Source organism: Sebastes umbrosus, chromosome 17 (assembly GCF_015220745.1).
Source record: "Sebastes umbrosus isolate fSebUmb1 chromosome 17, fSebUmb1.pri, whole genome shotgun sequence".
NCBI classification, from domain to species: domain Eukaryota; kingdom Metazoa; phylum Chordata; class Actinopteri; order Perciformes; family Sebastidae; genus Sebastes; species Sebastes umbrosus.
This window is the reverse complement of record NC_051285.1, coordinates 15889109-15913793: the sequence shown is the minus strand read 5'-3', so window position 1 is coordinate 15913793 and position 24685 is coordinate 15889109. Positions and strand designations below refer to the sequence as shown.

General features: G+C 40.1%; 2 protein-coding genes across 3 annotated transcripts; both read left to right on the top strand.

Annotated features, from left to right (window-relative positions):
- Positions 1-909: 909 nt before the first annotated feature.
- Positions 910-7110, top strand: angptl5 (angiopoietin-like 5). Of its 2 annotated transcripts, none has more exons than XM_037747791.1 (8): positions 910-1113; positions 2993-3182; positions 3280-3383; positions 3475-3568; positions 4924-5027; positions 5095-5215; positions 6366-6551; positions 6699-7110. In XM_037747791.1, the coding sequence occupies exons 1-8, from the start codon at positions 1057-1059 to the stop codon at positions 7016-7018; spliced, it is 1176 nt and encodes a 391-aa protein (XP_037603719.1). In that variant the 5' UTR covers positions 910-1056; the 3' UTR covers positions 7019-7110. The 2 variants fall into 2 exon arrangements, with proteins under 2 accessions (XP_037603719.1, XP_037603721.1); XM_037747793.1 differs by having other exon boundaries at positions 911-1113; positions 3011-3182.
- Positions 7111-11514: 4404 nt separating this feature from the next.
- trpc6a (transient receptor potential cation channel, subfamily C, member 6a) lies at positions 11515-23802 on the top strand. Its single transcript, XM_037747761.1, is given in 15 exon segments — positions 11515-11816; positions 14203-14522; positions 15600-15732; positions 16395-16695; positions 17293-17478; positions 18575-18739; positions 18823-19060; positions 19138-19365; positions 20661-20925; positions 21721-21848; positions 21851-21915; positions 22412-22612; positions 22859-22915; positions 23205-23280; positions 23431-23802. Coding segments are annotated over 15 exon segments (2643 nt in total). The 5' UTR covers positions 11515-11676; the 3' UTR covers positions 23571-23802.
- The last annotated feature ends 883 nt before the right edge of the window (positions 23803-24685 follow it).

The following is a 24685-nucleotide window of genomic DNA, read 5'->3' as shown; positions in this document are numbered from 1 at the left end:
ACAAACCAAAGTGCAGCAGATGGCACTGTCATACCTTAACACCTGTGTAACAGATTTTTTCATTACTTAAATAATGATTCACAAAAACAATGCAGCTGCTGACAAGATGATAAAGAGACAACACACAGTCTTGTCTGAATGTTCTCATTATCTGGCCTGGCAGATATAATGTGTCATTCACATGCATAGGCCGCTTTACAAGAGCATGTAACATAGGACAGATGTGGGGGCCCCCGAGGCTGGGGCACCAGGCTTTTCACATTCCTATCGCTGACCATGGCTGTAAACGCACACAGGTTCAGTTCAGAACAACAGCGAAGCTTTTCTTTGGCTCTCACTGCAAAGTTTTCCAGGGAAGCGACAGGCCGGCCGGCTCCAGCTGGACCCTGACAGGAATGTGCTGCTGCTCTTTTCACTTTCCTCACTGCTTAACTGCCCAGTTAACAGAAGTAATTGGTCTGACCCTCTGGGAGGCTGTTTTCAGATATATGAGTCAGTGGTCAGAGAGACAAGAGGGGGGAAATATGAGCACAAGAGCAGCCCTGCCTTCACTGCACCCTACCTTTAGCTCCCACGCAAAGAGCAGAGAGAAAGTGGTTCCCACATTAAAACAAGCTGCCCGTTTCCCTTACCCCACATCTGTTTCTCATGCTGGTGGCAGGATATAACCTGTAAATGCCTGGTAAAAGACACACTGAGGGGGAAGGTAATCACTCTTTACCACAAATCTTGAATCAGCACATTCAGCTACTTGTCAGAAACATATCCAGACTTTTATCACCAACCCATTTACAAATTTGACCTGCTCTAACAGGCGATGTTGTAATGGGAATTACCAGAAAAAAGTGGGAGTGACTGATGGAGGTGGAGAGAGGGAGGTAGTCGGAGGAGAAGTTTGACAACTGCGAGGAAGGAGCAGATGCAGACAAGACTTGGTAGAAGGGTGGACATGTGAGGAGAAAAGAGCAGACTGTGGAAAAATAAAGCATAAATGAAGGAGTGGCTGCTGGTGACGGAGTGGAGTTCAGGAAATAATCATAGTCAGGCGGCACTGACATGATGTGGACAACAACTGTCATCCTGCTGCTTGTGCCTCATCTGCTTTCCTCTACAGTATGTATGATCTGCATGTCATTTTCAACTTTCGTCATCATCATTTGTTTTGCTGAGTACAATAAATTGCCTCAAGAAATGCTGATGCAATCAAGGAGATCCAAGGATTTAGAGTTAGGCAACATGGATGGATCATGAATTGTGAATTTTTCTTTTCTTTTATTAGTTATTTCAACGTTAAAATAGTCATCAAAATAATGTGTGTGCGCGTGCGCGTGCGCGTGTGTGTAAATAAGGATTAGAAACAGGGTTAGAAGAAGGGTTAGATTCAGATCAATACCTCAATGTTAAAATATTCCATTATAAGTAAAAGTCCAGCACTCAAAATCATACTGAAGTAAAAGCAATTAAGTATAATCACCAAAATGTACTTAAAGTAACAAAAGTAAGAGTAATTGTTATGCCAAATAGTGTTTCATATAGCCTATTATATGGATTATTATGACTGATGCATTAATGTGTGAGCAGCATTTTACTTGTGGCAGGTTGAGGTGGAATAGAACAGAATAGAATAGAAGCTGATCGTATTAAACACAGCGAGATTCACAGTTGCCACGTCTGGTCTGGACGTGATTGTAACCATATCACTACCGCTACGCTTATAAAATGTGAACCTGAATAATAATATCTGAGTCCTAAAACCTTGTTCTGAGTGTCTGTATCTTCAAACAAAAAAGAAAAGTTGCTGCACTAGAATAATGAAAATGTTTAATACATAAATGATAGGGCTGTCAATCGATTAAAATATGTAATTGTGATTATTTGCATGATTAATTGTGATTAATTGCAAATTAATTGCACATTTTTTATCTGTTCAAAATGCACCATAAAGGGAGATTTTTCAAGACTTTAATACTCTTATCAACATGAGAATGGGCAAATGCTCGCAAATGTATGTATATTTTTATTATTGGAAATCAATTAACAACACAAAACAATGACAAATATTGTCCAGAAACCCTCACAGGTACTGCATTTAGCATAAAAGATATGCTCAAATCATAACATGGCAAACTCAAGCCCAACAGGCAACAACAGCTGTCAGTGTGTCAGTGTGCTGACTTGATTATGATTTGCCCCAAACTGCATGTGTATTATCATAAAGTGGGCATGTCTGTAAAGGGGAGACTAGTGGGTACCCATAGAACCTCATATTCATCCACACATTGTGAGGTCAGAGGTCAAAAATGGCCACGCCAATTTTTCCTCGCTAAAATTTAGTGTAACTTTGGAGCATTATTTAGCCTCCTTCGCGTCAAGATAGTATGACATGGGTCATATGACAATGGATTCCTTAGGTTTTTTAGTTTCATATGATACCAGTATCTTCACTCTAGCTTTCAAACTGATCCCACTACCACCTTCCAAAGATTAATTGCGTTAATGCGTTAAAGAAATTAGTGGAGTTCAAATGAATTTGCGCTAAGGCATTATTATTGCGGTAACTTTGATAACTAAATCGTTGAAGACTTAATTCCAGACTAAAAAGATTTGATAAGATGGCAATTTTTTTCTAGGTATACATTTCAGAAGCTCATCATATGTGTTGTATTAAATATAATCTGTAAAATATACAAAACAATTAGTAACTAATAAGTAAAATATACAATATTTCCCTCTGAAATGTACAGTAGTGGAGTAAAAGTGTAAAGTAGCATCAAATGGAATCCGGCCGAGTAAAGTACCTCAAAACTGTACTTAAGTACAGTACTTACAAATGTTTTTTGCAGGATGTTAAGACAGGATAATGCAGTTAGTGTCTGTGTGTTTGTGTGTGTGTGTATGTGTGTGTGTGTGTGTGTGTGTGTGTGTGTGTGTGTGTAGCCAACCAGGATGTCTGACATTGTTGATCCACAGATGAGATAAACTCTCACTTTAGTTCTCTCTTGATTGTCAGGACACAGGAGACAGCACCAATTTGAACCAATCAGAAACAGTCATTGAGGACTTCTCTGATGCTCCAGTCAAAGTCCAGAAACTTCCCGGAGGGGTCAAAGGTCGGGACACGTGCTCCATCCCGTGTGACATCACTGTCAAGCTGCTTAGAGATGAGAAACATTCAATCTGTGGTAAAAAAAACAAAAACATTTTCTCTTTTCTGGTATTGTTATGTCTATCATCATCATCTGTTGTTCAGAGCGCGCGTGTGTGTGTGTGTGTGTGTAGGCCAGTTACAGCAGTCTCTGTTGGCGTTTGGACGTAGCACCCGGAAGCTGATGAGGGATGTGATGGAGGAGCAGCAGAGAGCCCTGGACATCCTCAGCAGTCAGGTAAAGTGGAGTATTCTTTCCCTCTCTTTACTAACACAGTTTCTAAGCGTCTGATTGGCTGGCTGTATGTACAGTAGTGTCACATTTCCAGGTCACAGAGCTGATGACCAAAGTGCAGATGCTCAGCTCCGAGGTTCAGAGAAGCAACACTGAGATGTACTCCATCAAACCCGTGCAATCCCACGGTAACTCACACAAACACATGCAATGACACAATATTCATACATACAACTTCCACCAATTTTACACATGAATATCATCTACTAGTCACGAGGAGTGACTCTGGAGGAGCTTTTTGATGTCAGACAAAATAACGCAGATGATGTCATTCAGGTTATCTTTGATTGGCAGTCAGACTTTAAGACCCTGACACTCATAATACGGATTAAAGAAGTCTTGACCTCTCTGCATAGTCTAGCCCAGTGGTTCCCAACCTTTTTCCTTAAGGGACCCCTTTTCTATCATTGAGTAAACAGATGACCCCTGACTAAGTGACTTATTTTATGGATATTTCATATTATATTCAATGCATAACAATGATGATACAGAACAACTGATAAACTGTTCAATTACCATCAGAGATGAGTTTTCCTGTTATTTTTAGGAACTTTTAATACAAATCTCTGTCTGTATTGTGTTTGTTTTCTTTATCACACTTAATAGGCTTCTATTTGGACATATTCAGTGGTTCCTTCTCCTTGACACTTGGCCATTGTTCTATTAGCTTTTTGGTTGTTTTAAAGTGGCAGTAGGCAGTATATTTTTGGTATCATTGGGCCAAAATTCCATTATAACCTTTCAGCATATTGTAATTCAAGTGTTCTGAGAATTAACTAGACTTCTGCACCTCATCATGGCTCTGTTTTCCGACTTTAAAAAAATGTAGCCCGTGATGGGAAACTTTGACCAATCACAAGTCATTTCATTGAGAGAGCGTTCCTATTGGCTGTGCTCCGGTCATGTGACCAGAACTTGGTGTTCCTTCACCAGATTTCACAATGGCAGCAGCATCACAAACTCATTTTACAGGTAAACCGTGCACTACAAGATGATTCTGAAAACATTTGAGGCAAGAAATAGGCATTAACGTAACATAATATTGATTCATATTTGATCAGCGCTTACATTGATCGTTTGATCGGAGTTCACGAGTGATTGACAGCTGCCTCTGTTGAATGAACAGCCAATAGGAACGCTCTCTCTCTGAAATGACCTGTGATTGGCCAAAGTTTCCCGTCATGGGCTAGATTTGTTAAATTCCACACCTCCAGTTTTGTAACACATCCTCAAGATGAGTAAACTGCAATACTAAATTGCTGGAACACCCTTTTAATTTTTCACCCATCTGTATCTCCAAAGTGGCCTCTTCTCATGACAACATGACAAGGTGTTTTTGAGATAATCTGGTTGGATTTTAAAGGGTTTTACTAGCCTAAGAATAGGAGAAAATTCTCAACCTTATACATTCTTAGGTATGCATCCTTTAGTGAACGTTAATTTTCCTCCTGATGGCAACAGACAGTGTGTTTGCTTTGATTAGGGCGAGACTGCAGCGACATCAAGGACAATCTTTTGTCAGTCGTCCCCAAGATCCCCAGTGGTATTTACATCGTCCATCCGGAGAATACAGACTCTTCATTTGAGGTATGCTAATCATTCACAGTCTGTCACTCAATCGGCAGTCACGCTCAAAACACAACTTGTGCTGCAGGTTTTCTGTGAGATGGACTACATGGATGGCGGATGGACGGTGATGCAGCGGAGGACCGATGGATTAACTGACTTCAAACGACCATGGGCTGATTATGTTGATGGCTTTGGAAACCTTGCAGGTACTTTAAACAGTGACAGAAGCATGTTTCCTGTTTTTTTTTTGTTTTTGTTTTTTATACTTTATTTTTTCCCTTTTTTCGAGGTTGTTTTCATAAATGCAATTTACAGTTCGTAATTACAATAGTTTATAAACCAATTTTATTAAGTAGTTGAGCTTATAGACGAACTCATTAAGTAAACTAGAGAAAACAACTTCAACATTCAAAATTGAAATAAAATTAAGAAAAGAAATAATAATAATAATAATAATGATAATGATAATGATAATGATAATAAAAAGAAATATAATTAAAATTAAATAAATAAATAAAAACCACAAAACAAGAAAACACACAATAATAATACAAAAATAAGAGAGTAATAATAATAAATTAAATAAACAAATAAGTTAATAGAAAATAAAAGGGGGAGGGTGGAGTGCAAATATATAGTAATATCATTTACATGGGCACACATATGCATCCTCCTTCACGTCAGGTCACCTCCAAGCATGTGTATGTGCATGCGTGTTAACCCATGTAGCTATATTTTTCCTTCTGTTAGACTTCCTGTTTGAAGCTTTAAAACCAACATGAGGAGGAGGTTGACGTGTTAGGAACAACAGCTAATGTACACCAGGTGTGCCAGCTGACTGCTCAAGAACATCAATTAAAGCTGGAGTAGGCAGATTGGAGCAAAAAGTTATTTTTATAAAACGGTCACAGACCAATCAGAGCCGAGCTGGAGCCTGCCGTCTCTGAGCAGCTGTCAATCACTCGGGAACTCCGATCAAATTGTCAAACTAGGCAGCGCTGATCAAATATGAATCAATATTCTGTTACCTTTATGCTTATTTCTTTTTTTTTTCAGATTACCCGTTTTATTCACTACTGTCAATATTTAATGACCGTTTTATAAAAATAACTTTTTTTAATCATATTTGCTCCAACTCTACCCACTGCTGCTTTAAGTGAACATTTTAATAGGTGCACTTTGCAGCGGTCTCACTTTGAACAAACCTTACAAATGTTGGAGATTAATTTTGCACTTGCCAATAGTAACGTCACAATCTCTCTTTCAATGTGTGTGTGTATGTATGTGTGTGTGTGTGTGTACGTGTGTTTGCGTGTGCGTGTGTGTGTGTGTGTGTGTATGTGTGTGTGTGTGTAGGTGAACACTGGTTGGGTCTGAAGAAGGTATTTCATATAGTAAACCAGAAAGATACTCGGTTCCAACTTCATGTCGCCCTGGTGTCCCAAGATGACGTCACCTCTTACGCGTCATATGATGATTTCAACCTGGACAGTGAAACACAGTTCTTCACTATACACCTGGGCAGATATGCAGGCAGCGCAGGTAAGACTTAATGATTCAAAACAAAAAATTAAGTGACAAATGCTGTGCTTTTTCTTTCCACGCATGCAAAAATAATGATGAATGTACTGTGTATATACTCACACTCTGCATGTGCATATCTGCATTTCTGTGTGTATTTCTGCACAGGTGATGCATTTCGCGGCTACGACCAGGATCAGAACCAGGACACGGCTCCATTCAGCGCCTCAGACGTGGACAACGACGGCTGTAATCCTTCCTGCTCCATCGAAGAGCGAACAGTGGAGAGCTGCAGCACTCAGCACAACCAGACAGGATGGTGGTTCAACCAATGCGGCCTGGCAAACCTCAACGGCTCTCCTGAAGACGCAGAGCAGAACCGGGCTCAGAGGACGCAAATCCTGTGGGACACCTGGAGACAGAACGGAGTCCCTCACAACATCAAATCTGTCACGATGAAGATCAGGAGGATTGCAACCAATAACTGACAGAGAGGAGGAGGAAAAAAAGGGATGAATCATAAGTTGCACTGCATCTTTGTACAACCTGCAGTGTTAATAAAACAGGATAGAAGGATGTGTCATTTTCATTCTTTCACCTCATTGTAACCAATCACCTGTACTGAAAATATTCCTTTAAGGTGATTTTGCTTTGACTTTTGAGGACTAATATTCCTGAAATTATAATGCAATCAACACAACAACTCCAACATCATCAGAAAAGTAGCAAAAAAATCAATTAAATTAACAGTCAATTAAAGCTGCAGTAGGTAGAATTGGAGCATTTATCCTACAGTGCTCCCATCTGCAAGATTTCACAGACCAGAAGAAAACAACTGATCAGAGCTGAGCTGGAGCCTACCGTCTCTGAGCAGCTGTCAATAAATTGTAAACTCCAATCAAACGGTCAAACTAGGCAGCGCTGATCAAATATGAATCAATATTCTGTAACTGTAATGCCTATTTCTCACATCAAATGGTTTTAGAAACATCTTGTAGTGTACTGTTTAGCTGTAAAATGAGAAAGTTTGCTCCGGCTGGTGGGTGGTGCTTGGTATTTCCTCAACTGATCTCAACATGGCTGCCGGGTCACAAACTTTCTCATTTTACAGCTAAACAGTACACTACAAGATGTTTCTGAAAACATCTGAGGTGAGAAATAGGCATCACAGTAACAGAACACTCTCTCTCTGAAATGACCTGTGATTTGCCAAAGTTTACCATCACGGGCTAGATTTGTTAAAGCCTGAAAACAGCCATGAGGAGGTGCAGAAGTCTAGTTTTCTCTCAGAACACTTGAATTACAATATGCTGAAAGGTTATTATGGAATATAATCATATAATAATTATAATAATATTTGCCCAATGATGCCAAAAAGATACTGCCTACTGCAGGTTTAAGATTAAATTTTGCTAAGACAAGGCTGTGGCTGTTACCCATCTGAAAACCCTGAAGAAGTGATTATTTTGATGCCACCACATCCCAATGCTAAAGGCCTTATCCTCTGGTCTCATCTGAACCTCTGTAGAGTGGGAAGGCTGCATCGCTTTTAGCCAAGCAGGAGAAATCCCACAGCTGAAAGTTTTATTTTAGTTTTCTATTCCTAGAAACAATTACACTAAATATGTTCTGGCAATATATTGTGCTGCTGTCAGAAAGATCAGGATAGGTGGTCCAAGCCTATGCTGACTTTTGCCTTGGACGAGTGTCAGAAATATGCAAGATAAGAAGGAACAAACTCTTGCTCCTCCTTATGTTCTTGTAATACAGATCATAGAAGTATAACTCTGAATGCATCTCAAGCTGAGTAAATCTGTACTGAGTCTAAGTTACAATGTGACTGGCAGCAGCAGGTGAAGCTGACGCTCCTGAATTATCGACCCGTTCCAGCAGGTGGTGCTGTGAATCTCTCTCAACATAGTGTGTTAGTTGAGACCTACACATAGCTCACTGTACTGTTCACAAATATGTGTGTGATATTTTGTCTGCAGCAGTTCTAGGCATTATAATCCATGCAGGAATTTGTGATATTGCAATTTCACATTAGAAACTGTGGACAAATCAACAAAAATCACACCCAAGTTGTATTAAACAGGAATTATCCTTCGAAAGTGAACTAATTGGAGCTGATTAATGTTTTAACAGATTTCTACAAAGTGTAATATTCCACTTCATCTCACCATTAGCACAGCACACAACAGAATATGAAGCTCTGTGATTGCCGGTTTCTTACGGAAATGCACCTTGGGAGTCATAATTGACTTATGATATGTTCACAGGTTTGATTGGGTTGTGTCTAGAAGGGAACCAGAAAACTGGGGAAACTCTCACGAGATTGTTAAGGTTAGGCATTGACCTCTAATGGTTAAGGTTAGGATAGGTCGTTGGGCAGCGAGTCTGGAGTTTTTGCAGACCTCAGATCAGATTTTACAATTTGCTGGTTCCTTTCTATACACAACCATTTGATGCGGTTCCACAGAGTTGTAGCTTCAGACTAGAAAGTCATGTTCCAGCTCACCCTAGAGGTGTCCAACAAACCAATTGTACCAATACCGATAGTTTTTATTGTTAAAAGTGGCTTATGTACTTCAATGTAGGGGAGAGCAGTGTGGCATGATTTATGAGTTATTAACTATGCTCCTCTTTTGTTCAGCCACCACTGCAATTATGGCGCACACCCCGACTATGTTGTACCTGCATGTTGTTTGAATGCACACAACATGACCACAGCAGTGGAGAAGCAAAGAGTACATGAACTAAGTGACAATTATTGTCACGGCTCTGGCCTTGACTCCAGTAGTTTTCCGGTGTTCTGCTTCCCCTGGGTCTCCCCCTCCCCTGCCTGTCTGTGTGGGTGTGGCAGGGGCGCGGCTTCCTCATCAGGCACCTGGTCTCACTCTCCACTCTGCACTCTGCACCTGTCAACAATCACCTAATCAACCCACAGTACAAGAACACCAGCTTTCCTGCCAGTCCTCGCCAGATTGTTCTGCCTACCAGTTGTGCCAGCCTCCCATCGAGCCATCCTCACGCCGCCTCAGCTCATTCCTCCAGCCACTCCACCCTGCTCAGCAGCCTGCCTGTCCCCTGCCTTCTCCAGCACCCTCACCACCTTTATTATAATAAATCCACCTGCTTTTCAACCACCATCCAGCTGTGTCTGTGTCTGCATCTGGGTCCTAACCAACAGCCCTCACAGTTATAATTTTAAAGAAATACAAATGGGTACAATTTAGAAGAGAGAAACTGATAGCTTTTTTGTATCGATCTTATTGATGCTAGAACCGATCTTCAAAACAAGATGCAATATCTGTAGATGTTTTGGAATCGATTCGCCCACCCCTATTTCATTTTTACCTGTAAATCACTAAAACTAACTTCACTGTCATACTAGAATGCCCTCTTTGTACACTACAGTTATCAAACTTGCCATAAAAATGTAATCTCTAGCTCCACTACTGGTAAGGCTCTAAGAACAGCTAAATCATCGTTATGTTGTTTGTTCTATTCTGCGAATTATCCAGCATCTACGGCTGTCAGACAACATGGCAATACACAAATAAAGTAAAAGCACCTTAAAACAGTGATGAAGTACATTACATGAGTCCCATTACTGCCAAAGTTTCCTCCAGAGACCAGGATGCTCATATGTAGCACCAACATTATCCCCCTAAATCCCCCATCTCCTTATTTCTGCACAGTAGCACACACAGATTACTGTGTGTGTGTGTGTACGTGTGTGTGTGTGTGGGGTGGGGGGGTTCATTATCGCTAAATATACACACCAGACCACACAAAGAGCCAGAGCTCCTACAGTGTTATCACCAGAATCAGAAACACAAACACACAGAAAATGACTATCCAGGTGTTTGCCCACTCATTGCCCCCCAAATAAGAGTGTATATGTTTGCGTTGACAGTGTTTACATCCATATCTGTTCTGTCCTGAGGAGGACGTCTTAACAAAAACTCATGCTGGTGACATTTGTCAGAGTTTACCCCCTTTCACCCTTCCATCCTCCCCGCGAAATGTGACGCCGTTACATGTACGTCACAAACCGTCCAAAGTGACTAATCTTCAGCAATCAGGGCCTTAAAAGGCGATTTTCGCCGCTACAATCGTACATCAGAGACTCGGCTTTATCAGATCTTTCAATGTCAACATGTTGGTGTGATGTAACGGGGTGTGTTGTGTGAAAGTCAGCTTGAAAACAGAGAAGGAGAGGTAACGAAATCAGACAGACAGAGGACAATGAAGAGGAACACGCTGTACCATTCAGAAATAATGCACTTAAGTACATGTGTGTGTGTAATGCAAACACTGAATGCTGTGACCTTTGACCTGCTTGTGAGGAAATACTGGTTTGCATGCTTCAAATCAGACATAAACACACACACGTAAACTGTATATGTATGTATACCTGTATGTGTGTGTGTGTGTGTTGGTTTGTGTGTGTGTGTGTGTGTGTGTGCGTGCAGGGTGGGAAGTCGTTTTCCCACACTGGACGGGGATCAGTGGAGTGTGGGAGCACACAGGAAGCAAAGTCTACTGGGAATTTAAACCCTGAAGAATCTCATCTGCTGTTCATCAGCCATCAGTTACTCCTGCACGCATGTACATACACACAGACACACACACACACACACACACACCCACACACACACACACACACACACACACACACACACACACACACACACACACAACTCAACATGTACTCTAAACACTGCGGTTTAAAATAGCATTTTACAGCCTGAGCATTAAAACTGCTGGCAAAGCACAATATTTTGAGAATATTCTGTTCTTGTTTATCTACTTAATCTTTGTAAATTAAGCCTGTATTCTCGAAACTAATTCAGGGAGTTATTTCAGGGAAAACCAGGAAGATTCAGCTGAAACAATTAAGACAAATATAGCCATATATCACCAGTGTGTTCAGTCATAACACTGAGCTGCTCTGCACATCTGTATAGTTCAACGAGTCATGTAAATAAAAGTATAGTGGGACCCAGAAGGATGCATTCTTTCTCAAGGATAAAGAGACAGAGGGGGGAGGGCGACACAGAGAGGGAGAGAGAGTCATGCCACAGACACTTTATTACTCCTTCACATGAACTAGGACCCTCTGTTGTTGACCACCTCCGGGATGAACCACAGACCTCCAGCGGTTCATCACAACAGCCGACCTGCGGGTTACAGCGACAGCCCCAGGACTCGGAGTCGTGATAACCTGCTGATGTACGATGACTTTGGAGAGGAAAACTGTTGCTCTGGACGATGCCTCGGGTGAGTCTTTCATTTATAACCCCTACTCAGCCAGATGTGCATGTAGCGGGCAGGTGTGTTTGTGTGTTCATCTTCATAAAATAATAGTAGAATTACGGATAACAATTTGGACTTTTTTGGATTTTATTTAACTGTATATGGTTGTGAATTATCATGTTGCACATTGTAAATGGATGAATTAAGAATAATACAGGATGATGTTATACTGATAAAGACACATAACATAAGGCAATGAAATAATTGCTTTAATTAATCCAGTTAAAGCTACAATAACCTCAACATGTCTGTAGCTATTTTCATAGTGATAGTTAGGTTTTTTTTTTTTTCACAATACAATACCATTTTTAATGTTTGTGATGTTACGTAGTGTCCTTTAATAGTACCTCAAATTCTACAAGGATGATCTTATACAACATATTCACTGCATGATTCACCGTATGAGACAGCAGCAGCTTTCACAGTTTGATCTCTGAAACTGGACAATAAAATGAGCCAGTACCAGATCATTATTTATATGAAAAATATTTAATTGAAATGGAGCAATACTTTACATTACTATACTTTACTTTCCAAAGTTGCAGTTACCTGGAAAAAGGAGATAATAATTTCTGTCAATCAATAAATGGTCCATCAGCATAATGTCAGATCTGATGTGGGCATTAATGTGAAATCAGGCAATAACATTACAACTTTTATTTTACACTTATCTCTATTGGTATTCTTTTTTAGATTTGTATCCAAACATGGTTCATTATAGGGAAGATGGCAGTTTATAGAGTAATGTCTAAAACTAAAAGAATACTGGCACTATACTCTCTTTCTGTCAGAAATCAGACTATTCAACATTTCACCTTTATGTTATTTTTATGTCTTTTCAAAAGGTTTCCTTGTCAGGTATTAAATATTCCCAAACTATACCAAATAAAAGCTTGCAGTAGATCACTAGGATTGCTTTAAAGAAAGGTGAATGCTGTATTTGTTTTGGTATTACCACCACATAAGTAGAATGAATGATTAAATCATATTAACAGCATTTTAAAGGAACAGTGTGTAACATTTAGGGGGATCTATTGGCAGAAATGGAATATAATATTAATAAGTATGTTTTCTTTAGTATATAATCACCTGAAAATAAGAATCGGGTTTTCGTTACCTTAGAATGAGTCTTTTATATCTACATACGGAGCGGGTCCTCTTTACGGAGCCCGCCGCCATGTTTCTACAGTAGCCCAGAACAGACAAACCAAACACTGGCTCCGATAGGGCCACAGGCGCAGTTTGTGGTGGTTCAGGGGGCTCACTGAACCCCCTAGTGGTCGTAGCCAAAAATGCATGTAGGGATTTAAATATTATCTATATTTTTTATATTAACACAGAACTAATAATTTATTGTAATAATGAATAATATCAACCTTGTTGTATCTTCTTAATGACAAAATAAGAAACCAACAAGATAAAAAGATTATTATTTATTTATAATAACATCAGATGCTCTCTGTCCGCACTGAATCAATTAAATATGCACTTTCTGTTACATCATGTAAACAAACCACACTCAGACTGTAGATGTCACCACTTAAAAGACTTGATATCTTCCTATGTTTGTACCTTTTAAAATGAAAACACATGTTTTATAATGTGTTATTTACTGGAAATTACGATACAATACGATATTTCCAACAGCAAGTAGGAAACTTTCAGGTGATCGCCCTTGAGCCAGCTGCCTCCTTCTAGGTTTTTGTAGTAAAATGAGGAGGTATCGTATAAATATTAACCCCTCATTTCAACTTCATCAACCAGCCGTTCCTCGTCCATTGCGGTGCTTTCAATGCGAGCAACAGGAATAAATAGAAACAGGGCATTTGACAAAAGTTCAACTCCAAACGGCGTTGCACTGTGCAGCACAGCTCGCAGACATTTAGGACATTCTGGTACAAATAAATGCAATAAAACTGATTTTTCCGCTGACACTCACTCGCAGCACATTCAGTTATACACATAATATGTAGGCAACACACAGCATCCCAATACACAAGACCTCTCTGTATTGTACACAGAACCCCCAACCTTAAAGTCAAACTGCGCCTATGGAAAGAGCCATTCGCGTTTTCATGTTTTTGTGTCAGCCACCGTAGTTCTCACACACGTTTGGCACATAGAAGTTTCAGTTGGTTGCAATCTGCAACCTCACCGCTAGATGCCACCAGATCCTTCACACTGCACCTTTAAGCCACTAAAAAGCTAATATTTTAGCTGTAGAATGTTAAATTGAGATGGAACTGGGAACAAGAATCTGAAGTGTGGTTTCCAAAAGGCTTTATGTGTGTATATATAACTGATAATGTGGATGATATATACTGTGTTTCCTCTTTGGCGGCCCCGGCAGCTCTGAGAGACAGCTCATGGCTCCCCTCAGTGTTGTTAAACGACGCCAGGCTCTCCGTGGTCCAGCCTACATGTTCTCTGCTCCCTCAATCAGCCCGTCAGAGGTTGAGCAGCGTTTCCTGGAGGCAGCTGAATACGGCAACATACCAGAGGTGCGGCGCATGCTGCTCCAACTATCCAACTTGAACGTCAATGCTGTGGACTACATGGGCCAGAACGCATTGCAGCTGGCTGTATCCAACGAACATCTGGAGGTGACGGAGCTGCTGCTGGGGAGGGCGGATATGGCCAGAGTGGGTGACGCCCTCCTGTTAGCCATCAGTAAGATGCATTTGTGTGTATACAAAGGCCGAAAGTACATTTAAAAGGTTAATCACACATGGCAGGAAGCTGATACTGCAGTGCTCTCCAGGGGTCAAAACTGTCAAAGAGGTCATCGCTGACTGTGCATCATGCTTTAAAATTTAATTTCAATTTATCATTTGATGATCATCGGCTTCCACCAAATCCCATGAAACCTACAGATGACAAACTAGAGAATCATGGGAGTTAGTGGTAGGCTAAAAGACAAAAATAACAAGATTCGGTCAAAACTGAGTATATGGCTGGACCGTATATGGTCAGTATGTGAATTTGTGGCTAAATTGTTAGAAAAATAGTCAGTGGTCATGTCTTTAATGCTTTGTGAACAGTTTTTTTTTCCACTTATATCTTAATGTTTGATTGAAAGACAACTTATAATGAAGCAAATGACATTCAGTAATTGTAAATGGTATATCAGGTCAGTGTATTATACATTTTATACAAGGTGAAAAGGTATGAGTATGACATACAGTATGCAAGGTTAAAAGTATTTAAGTTTTCTTTATTAAAGCATGTGTATCAAAAGCATTCATCATATAAGTGGTGTGTAACAACATACTTCGCTGCCGTATTTATTCCTAGATGGAGTGGTAATGGAGCAGCTTTGTTCCTCAGAAGAAAGTCTTTAAAATGAAGAAAATTTAAATAACAACTTACTTTTAACTGTGTACAAAAGATAGGGCTGAGCAGATACAGTTTAGCTAGCTAACAACACATAGCCTATACAACATGTGCAGATAAAATCAGTCAGCTTGGCCAGTTGTAAAACATAATTCCTATAGGCTAGTTGAAACAGCACAGAAATTAACATCAGGGTTAACCATCAGAAACTTAAACCTCCTTTAATTGGCTGTAAGTGGGATGGTGAGCAACATGAGGTTGCTATTGAGTGAGTTTGGATTAAAGCCTCAAGGAAAATACAAAAAATACCACTGTATCTTAAAAATTAAAAACTACAACAGAACTGAGTACTAAGGCTATCAAAGGTGCCAACCATACACCAACAGCTTTGCTCTGTGTTTGTGTGTGTTGTAGGTAAAGGTTATGTTCGTATCACAGAGGCCCTCTTGTGTCACCCGGCATTCAGAGATGCCCATCGTCTGACAGCGAGCCCTGCTCAAGCAGAAATGTTGGACGACTTCTACGCTTACGATGAAGACGGGACGAGGTAAGGCAGTTACAAGGAGCATCACTAAAATGTTGTGCCCTCTGACAGCAGTGTAACAGCAGCACTGTTGTAATAAATATCTAAATGTCCTGACATGTAGGGCCTCCTGGATGCCCCTGACTGTTTAGAGGGCTTTGCTTGCTGCATGCACAGCGCTCTGTGGCAATTTCAAGCGATGTGCCATGCCAAGGAGAGCGCTTTCGTCTAGTTGGGTGGCACGGCTCTCCACATAGGAAAATAATGGCACAGCCAGCGCTGCACTTTTAAGCCAACAATATCAGGGACCAATTAGCTCCTGCAAGGCCTATTTCCAGTCTCTGCTAAGCTAAGTTTGCAAGCTGATGCTTCATGAGAGTGGTATTAAACTCTTGATAAGAATGCAATTTATTGTATTTTTCCAAAATGTCGAACACATACAAGAATATTCTATCTTAGAAAGTTGACAATACCAAAAACTTAACACGTAAGGAAGAGGTTAGAAGTGGAACAGCATTGTCATAAGGTACACCTGTATGAATATGATTGGACATTACTAGTCAGCTGGTAGCCAAACAGCTGGTGAATGACCCAGTGATGGGGAAGCATGAATAAAAACAGCTAATTAGCTGATGCAACATGAACAATGTAAATGTATATGGTCTTGTGTGTGTACATCCCCACAGGTTCTCTCATGACGTTACTCCAGTGATCCTTGCAGCGCACTGCCAGGAGTACGAGATCGTTCACACCCTGCTGAGTAAAGGGGCTCGCATCGACCCTCCTCACGATTACTTCTGCGGCTGTGACTCCTGCAACTACCAGCAGCAGTTTGACTCCTTCAGCCACTCGCGGTCAAGGATCAATGCCTACAGAGGACTCGCCAGTCCCGCTTACCTCTCCCTGTCCAATGAGGACCCGGTGCTGGCAGCTCTCGAGCTCAGCAACGAACTGGCCATGCTGGCTAATATTGAGAAAGAATTTAAGGTACAAATCAGAATCACCACAAGACTTTCTGTAATCACTGTTGCACATCCTGTTAGTGCCGCTGTAAACATGCCCTGAAAACCAGCTCATCGTCAAGTACACAAAAACCCTATTTACCATGTCGCTGCCAGTAAAAGCTGCCAGTAAACATAAGAACATTTTATGAGCCCTAAGAGAGGAAGCAGAAACAGCCGGGGGTCTACATCTTGTAGTCACTGTTGACATCGTTGGTCTGACACACACATAACAACTATGATTATTATTGGCCTTACAGCAGGACAGTATACTACAGGTAGTGTACAATAAATAAATGTCACAGTCCAATCCAATCCACTGCTCACACAAATTAATCATGATGCAGCCCACTTTTCTTGGTATATAGGCAAGAGTTACCTTAAACAAATGTGGCTAAAGCCAAAATAAATGGCAACCTCTATTCTTGACCATATTTCCCTTAAAATCTAGAAGCATATTTTAAAAAAATCCTGGCTTATATATTGCTTTTTACTGGGCTACATTAGTAACCCCAGTACCAGTCCATATCTCCTGTACATCTCATACGTTTCACTCTCTGACGCACTTTCACTCTGTTCGTAGAATGACTACTGCTGTCTGTCGAGCCAGTGTAAGGACTACGTGGTGGGCCTCCTGGATCTGTGTCGCAGCACGGAGGAGGTGGAGGCCATACTGAGCGGAGAAACTGACTCCGAGGACATCTATGACCTACCAGGTCGCCCCTCCCTCACACGGCTCAAATTAGCCATCAAATACGAACTCAAAAAGGTTAGTATGCTCACAACCAAGCAATGACACAGAGGCAAGAAAAAGCCAGTGTTTTTGGTCATAATAAGAAATATTAACCATCATGTTTTAAGATTGATTTCCAACCTTCTGGCCAGCCACCTATTTCACATCCTTTCATTCAAACTTCTAAAGAATCACAGTGAACATTTAATGACTTGACCCCACCAAGAGAATACACTTATTAGGAAACTTGATTGTTAGCTTAAACACAATTTATTAATAAAAAATCCCCGGCCGAAATAAGAGCACAAGAAAATTAACTGGAGGAATGTCCACTGGATTTGTCCAACTCAAAAACAGTCTTTCTCAATGCGACCAAATAATCCAACAACAAAAAGGTTCAGTATCCTCCCTTCAAAATACAGAAATATAAAAGCAATATTGCAAAATTAGAAAATACCTCTTTCACGGTTGTATGCCTTTCGCCAACCAGTGAAGTTGCAGTTTACATCCATGTCTGTCTAAAATGTCATTATTATAATGAATTGTTGAGTTATGGCCAAAAATGTGTTTTATGAGGTCACAGTGACTTTTGAACTTTGACCATCAAAATCTAATCACAGACGTCATACGGACGGACAACCTGAAAAAATAATGACCCCAAAACATAACACAAAACCTCAAAAAGGGAATCAAACACACCGGATGCATGGTTGGAAAATAAATAATCCGGCCTTGGCTTGGTTTGCTGCTCAATCTTTATGCTCCTCAGTAAACACTGGTTTCCCTGCTGTCTTCACTCAGTTGAGGTATCACCATAAAACAGAGCTAAATGTGGTGAATTTCTCTAGAAGGCTCCAAACTTTTACTCCTCCGTCTCTCCTGGTAACGTGGGTGGTATTAATGGACACAATATGTTGTTTTATTGGTGCAAATGTGCCTATCTGTAGATATGTACTTTTTAATGATGATTTTTTTAGCAACTTATTTCGTGGACCCCTGACAGAGTGGGTCCCCGGACCCCACTTTGAGAATCACTGTCTTATTGAATCAAGTTGGAGTTCAGGCGGCAGACTATTTACTGTATGTTCACACTTGAAACTCTTTCCCACTATGTAATGTCTATGCCCTTCAGTTTGTGGCTCATCCTAACTGCCAGCAGCAGCTGCTGAGTATCTGGTATGAGAATCTGCCCGGCCTGAGACAACAAACCACTGCTATCAAACTGCTGGTGGTGTTGGCGGTGGCTATAGGACTGCCTGGACTGGCTGTGGCTTACTGGATCGCTCCATGCAGCAGAGTATGTAACTAAATACTAGACATTTAATTCCTTGCAGGACGTTTTCTCTCATCTTCCTATCATTTTATCTCTCTCTCGCTCAGGTGGGGAAAGTGATGCGGAGCCCCTTCATGAAGTTTGTGGCCCATGCCTCATCTTTCACAATTTTCCTGGGTCTTCTGATCCTGAATGCTGCTGATCGTTTCGCAGGCACCACCCTGTTGCCAAACATGACCCACCATCATCTCCCAGGAGGACTTAACTCTGACCCGCTGCTGCTCTACCGCATGACCACGACGCCCTTCACGTGGATGGAGATCCTCATCATTTCATGGGTCATGGGTGAGCATTAGACGATCACGATGGAGGAAAAGACGTGTCCTCCTGTGTATCACATCATGTGACTTGTGCCGCTGCAGGTATGATCTGGGCTGAGGTGAAGGAGATCTGGAGTCAGGGGCCAGGGGAGTACCTGGTCGAACCGTGGAACTTTCTGGACTTTGGGATGCTGGCTATCTTCCTCGCCTCCTTCAGCTGCCGCTTCTCCACACTGAGACACGCTGACTTAGCCCAGACCTATGTACACACACACTACACAACACTGATTAATGTCACACTGCCCCCCGAGATACACTACTTTACACTTGGTGAGCATGCTCACACACCCGCACAGACTACCAGACCGCCACACTTTAAATACCATCATTTACTTAATGTATAAACAGTTCTAGTGAGTTAGCATGAGGCGGTACATATAGGAGCAGAGATGACGTCTGTTGGCTTTGGACTTTGAACACCAGTAGTCTGCCTTAATTTCCCTGTTTTTTATTGGGAACAGGATAAAACAGACCCATTTTAGACTAATGACATTTACAGAAATAGCTTTCTTGAAGGCAAATCAGAGTAACAGTTGCTTAGTTCAGTGGTTCCCAGCATTTTTGGCTTGAAAAAAATACGCACAGTCTACTTGTAATCCCTCAGTCACAGTTTGCACATGTGTATTTGCTAATAGTTGGAGGCTGGAAGAGGTTAAACTCTCCAACATTTCACAAGAAAAGCAAAGATTACAGTAATGTTCCCCAAAAAAGTTTTTCTATCCCTATAATCATAATAAATTGAGATCCAGGTGCTTTATTACATACATTCTCTGTGAAATATGGAGGACCACAAGTGTCATAGAAATAGTAATCAAACATTTCATTAATTTATCGAACAATAAAAAATAGGCATTAATAAATTTGTTTACCAACTAATTTATAAATCCATAAATATATAGACTAAATTACAAAGGAATTTATATTTTATATTTTAATGGGCAATAAAAAGAGGAATTATAAAAAGAACAAATTAATTAAAATCTATTGATAAACAGTTCAAATTAAAAGGGGATTTACAAAAAGGATGTAAAACACTTAATAAGTATGTCATTTAAAAAATACATTAATAAATAAATAATGGAATTTAAAAATCTATTTGAAAATATAGTTTAAAAAGATAAATAAATAACTGGATTCACTAATTGAATTAAGAATACAGATTTGATTTTAATCAGGCATATAAAAGGACAATTTCCTTTTCCATTTCCATTTTCCTGCTGCTTTACCTTTTCCTATTAGCTATTCGATTTGCTCGGTCATTTAGCTTCTCCTTGTAGCATCTCCATTTAGTCTTTCCATGGCACTTTGGGCTTTGCGCTGGTAAAACAACGTAAAACAATACAAATTAATGTTAAAGGTGTATCAAGCTCTCTCTGCTTGGCTATCACCTGGCCAACTTTGGATGTAACCACGTCCACTTCTGTATGACACTTGTGGTTAAATGGCTAATGTGGTGTCCTAATGTAACCAATTTGATGAACTTGTTTTTCAAAAAGTAGTGTACAAAAGTCAGTCAGAGTAGATTTACTGAAGTTCACTGACTGATTCACGCTGTGTTTTTGCAGCACGTATCTACTGGATGCCCTCAGATCCCCAGCTGGTATCGGAGGGCCTGTACGCGGTGGCGGTGGTGCTGAGCTTCTCTCGGATCGCTTACATCCTCCCAGCCAATGAGAGCTTTGGCCCACTGCAGATCTCTCTAGGGAGGACTGTCAAGGACATCTTCAAGTTCATGGTCATCTTCCTCTTGGTCTTTCTGGCGTTCATGATCGGCATGTTCAACCTGTACTCGTATTACCTGGGGGCGAAGGAGAATGACGCCTTCACCACGTGAGAGACACCTGCATCTATTCGCACATGCTCTTTTAGAGTTTCCTACTTTCCAGCAGCTGTGCATTTAACATCTTGTTTTTGTTTCAACTATTAAAATCAGCTTGCATAGACTAAAAGATTCAGAAAACACATCTATTATTTGAACATTTTGTTGAAGTCAAAGTTGCTCTTCAGTATTGAAATCATGGATAAAAGAGCATCTTTAATAAGAGAGCTTTCCAACACTTTTTGACTTGTCACCCTTTAAAATATCTATTTGGGACTTCGTATCACAGGTTATAACCTTAGTGTGGACACAAGCTGTCAGCAGTGCAACCAACAATTTTTTTTTTTATTGATGATTATTTTATTTGAGGGATTTTTAGAGGCTGGAAGAGGTAGAAATATATCCTGTATTTCAAAATAAAAGCAAAATTACAGGATAATCAAATAGAGATTGTCTGTCAGATTTGAATCTTTCTTGTCCCTTTAATCAGATTGTGACCCCTCAGATTTATCTTGGGACCTATTGTGGGGGTCCTGACCCCCTGATTGGGAACCACTTCTTTACAAATGCTTGCCACTGCATTTTCACACAGTTATAATAAAGGAATTTAAATATGATATGATGGATTGCCTATCTTAAACAAACTTTTATTCTTGTACACACAGTAAAACCATTTTTCTTCTTCCATTGCTTTTCTCACAGAGCATCTTTAACATCTCCAGTCGTAAGATTAATGGTTTGTTTGAATTCAAAAATAACTTTTCTCTCATCTCCCCCCATTTCCCTCTATATTTGCTTGCATCCAGCTTGGAGGAAAGCTTCAAGACGTTGTTCTGGGCTATATTTGGACTGTCTGAGGTCAGGTCTGTCGTGATCAATAACGGCCACAAATTCATCGAGAACATTGGTTACGTGCTGTACGGGGTTTACAACGTCCCATGGTGATAGTGCTGCTCAATATGCTCATCGCCATGATTAACAGTTCCTTCCAGGAGATTGAGGTTGGTCATCAAAATACTAAATCATCATGTGCTTCAAGAAAGCATTTCCTGCCTTCACATGTAGCACATATCCTTATGTGATTCAAATATTTTTGCAGTTTTTGGCAGGAGAGGAATAATGTAATTTAGAACAGGAATATAAATTTTGGTAAACCACAATACTCTAGTTTAGGCCCATTCTGTACATTAAGATTTAAGACTGATTTAAAGACAGATTAAGGTTTGCTGTGCTCTAATATGAATCACATTTGATGGTTTATTTTACAAAATGTTAGTGTTGCAAATCAAATGTGCACAATGTTGAGGTGTGGACTTTCTTTTTACAGCCTCTGTTGAAGAAATAGTTTGACATTTTGGGAAATACGCTTCTTCACTTTCATTTCTTAAAATGTCAATCTATTCCTTTCAGACTCATTTAATGGTGCTGACGCTGTGTTTTTCTCTTTCCAACATGTTTGTTTCTCCTTTCTTACTTTTGTTTCCCTCTTCTCTTTAGGATGATGCTGATGTTGAGTGGAAGTTTGCTCGGGCCAAACTCTGGTTCTCCTACTTTGAGGAGGGAAGGACGCTCCCTGTGCCCTTCAACCTAGTCCCCAGTCCAAAATCTATGCTGGGACTGGGTACGGCCATCAAGTCCCTGCTCCTGCATTATGTGACAGGACACAGTGAGGAGAAAAGTGAGACACAGCTCAACCAGGTACCACACAATATGGACGTGTAAGAAAAAAAAACTGTACACAGCATTTATTTTTTCTCAGCTTGTACAGTAGTAATCATTAAACCATGATACTTAGAGGAGCTCTAAAGGCAGAGCCTGAGCACCTCCCAGTGGTTTTACTGTTTACTGCTTCACCACAGGCTCCAACTCAGACCTGAAGACGAGTTTAACCTGAGAAATGTCACACTTATGTTCAATGAAGTTAATTTCAGTTTAATTTTCCAGCTCGGTGAAGGCAAAACTTCAGGATTTGGTGCTTCTACCAGCCCATCCCGATATCAGGTATGTACTTCTGAGTAGTTTCTACTCTACAGAATCAAATTTGATATACAAAAGAAATTAAAAGCTCAAAAAAAATATGATACATTGCTACATTATAACTAACCAGGAGTACACTACACTATTACTTTTGCAAGTATTTCTCAGGTTAATACAGTAATACAATCATTTTCTGAAAGAATTAGTATTTCAGGATCTTAAAGCTTTTATCTATATAAACATTTTAATTTGACTATTTGACATCTAACTTTTTTCCCATTATAGTATTGTTAATTTCCATCTCTGGTTGCAGAAGATCATGAAGCGTCTGATAAAGCGTTACATCATCAAAGCCCGAGCAGACAAAGAGAGTGACGAGATCACTGAAGGTAAAATCAACACAATGATACTGAAACTCGGTTGTTATATCCAATTTGGAAATAAAGCTACTCTTGTCACATAATGTTTCCTCTGAATTTTAGAATTTCCATTTTGAAATCAAACGTTTCCTTTATGCCCTTTTGTGTGTTTTTCATCAGGTGAGCTGAAAGAGATCAAGCAAGACATCTCCAGTCTGCGATACGAGCTGTTGGAGGAGAAATCACAGAACTTGGAGACGCTGGACGGATTGCTGAGGAGGCTGGGAGAGATCAGCACACCTTCAGCAGCGCTGCCATAAAACTGCACAGCTCAGAGAGTTTTAAGTGCCTGTTCTCCATCACTGAATGTCGATACAGTAGGATAGTGACAAAACATTGATATGATAAAATAAGAATGTATGTATGTGAATATATAATAAAAATGCAGCCTGTGGATTGCAGGATTATGTGTCATTTATATGTTTATAATGCACACAAAGTACAGTTGTAGGGAGCAAAAGATGATTTTGGGACCATTTGGTCATCATTCAAACACATGGATGCAGATGTTAAAACATTTTGTGATAGGAGTACATGTAATTTGTAGATTACATTTCTTTTTCCTGCAATTAAAAGTACAAAAAAGCCTGTACCTTGCCAAAACTAACATACAGTGCTTACCCTCATATTTGGAATATAAAGCATGATTTGTTTTGCAAAGTGGCGTATGGTATAACAAGGATATTTGTAGTGAAAACTGTGGTAAAAAAATCATAAATTGTTTAGGAAAATGCACAAAAGACACAAAATAATAATAAACAAACTGAATCTACTACAAACTGGTGTTTTTAATTACAGTATTTAGAGATTTACATTATTTAGACAGCATGAAAACTGACAGACACTAGAAGGAAGGCGTTATGGCTAGCCGATTAGACTGTTGTCAGGTTATTAAATAGGCGTTATCAGTCGCTATAAGCCCCATAGATCTGGGTCAATAGGGGCCTACTACACCTTCACATGGTAGATCACTGAAAGAAAGTATAAAAGAAAACGACAGCAACCTCTAGCGACCGTAGTAATTATAACAGGAGCAGAAGCGGGAGTCAGGCGCTGTAGTACAGACAGTGTGAAACGCCATAAGAGCTGGAGGTCAGGGACAGTGGATGGGACACAAAACACAGGGTTTTCCCCCAGGAGACAGGAGTTTGTATCCTGTGTGAAATCAACAATGTGTGTCTTTGTGTTCGTAGTTATTTAAACTCAAAACACAATGTTTTTCCCTAAAATTTACTTTTTTTTTTTGCCTAAACCTTAAGGAATTGTAGTTTCGTTGCCTAAACCTAAATAAGTTGTAGTTTTGTGGACTAAACCTAAATAAGTTGTAGTTTTGTGACCTAAACCTAAATAACCCTTTTTGTTTGTGTTTAAAACA

Excerpts from the sequence above, each read along its gene's own strand:
- angptl5 (XM_037747791.1), top strand. The coding sequence starts at position 1,057 with ATGATGTGGACAACAACTGTCATCCTGCTGCTTGTGCCTCATCTGCTT. Across the intron at positions 5,028-5,094 it reads ATACAGACTCTTCATTTGAG|GTTTTCTGTGAGATGGACTA; the intron begins GTATGCTAATCA and ends CTTGTGCTGCAG. Across the intron at positions 5,216-6,365 it reads TGGCTTTGGAAACCTTGCAG|GTGAACACTGGTTGGGTCTG; the intron begins GTACTTTAAACA and ends GTGTGTGTGTAG.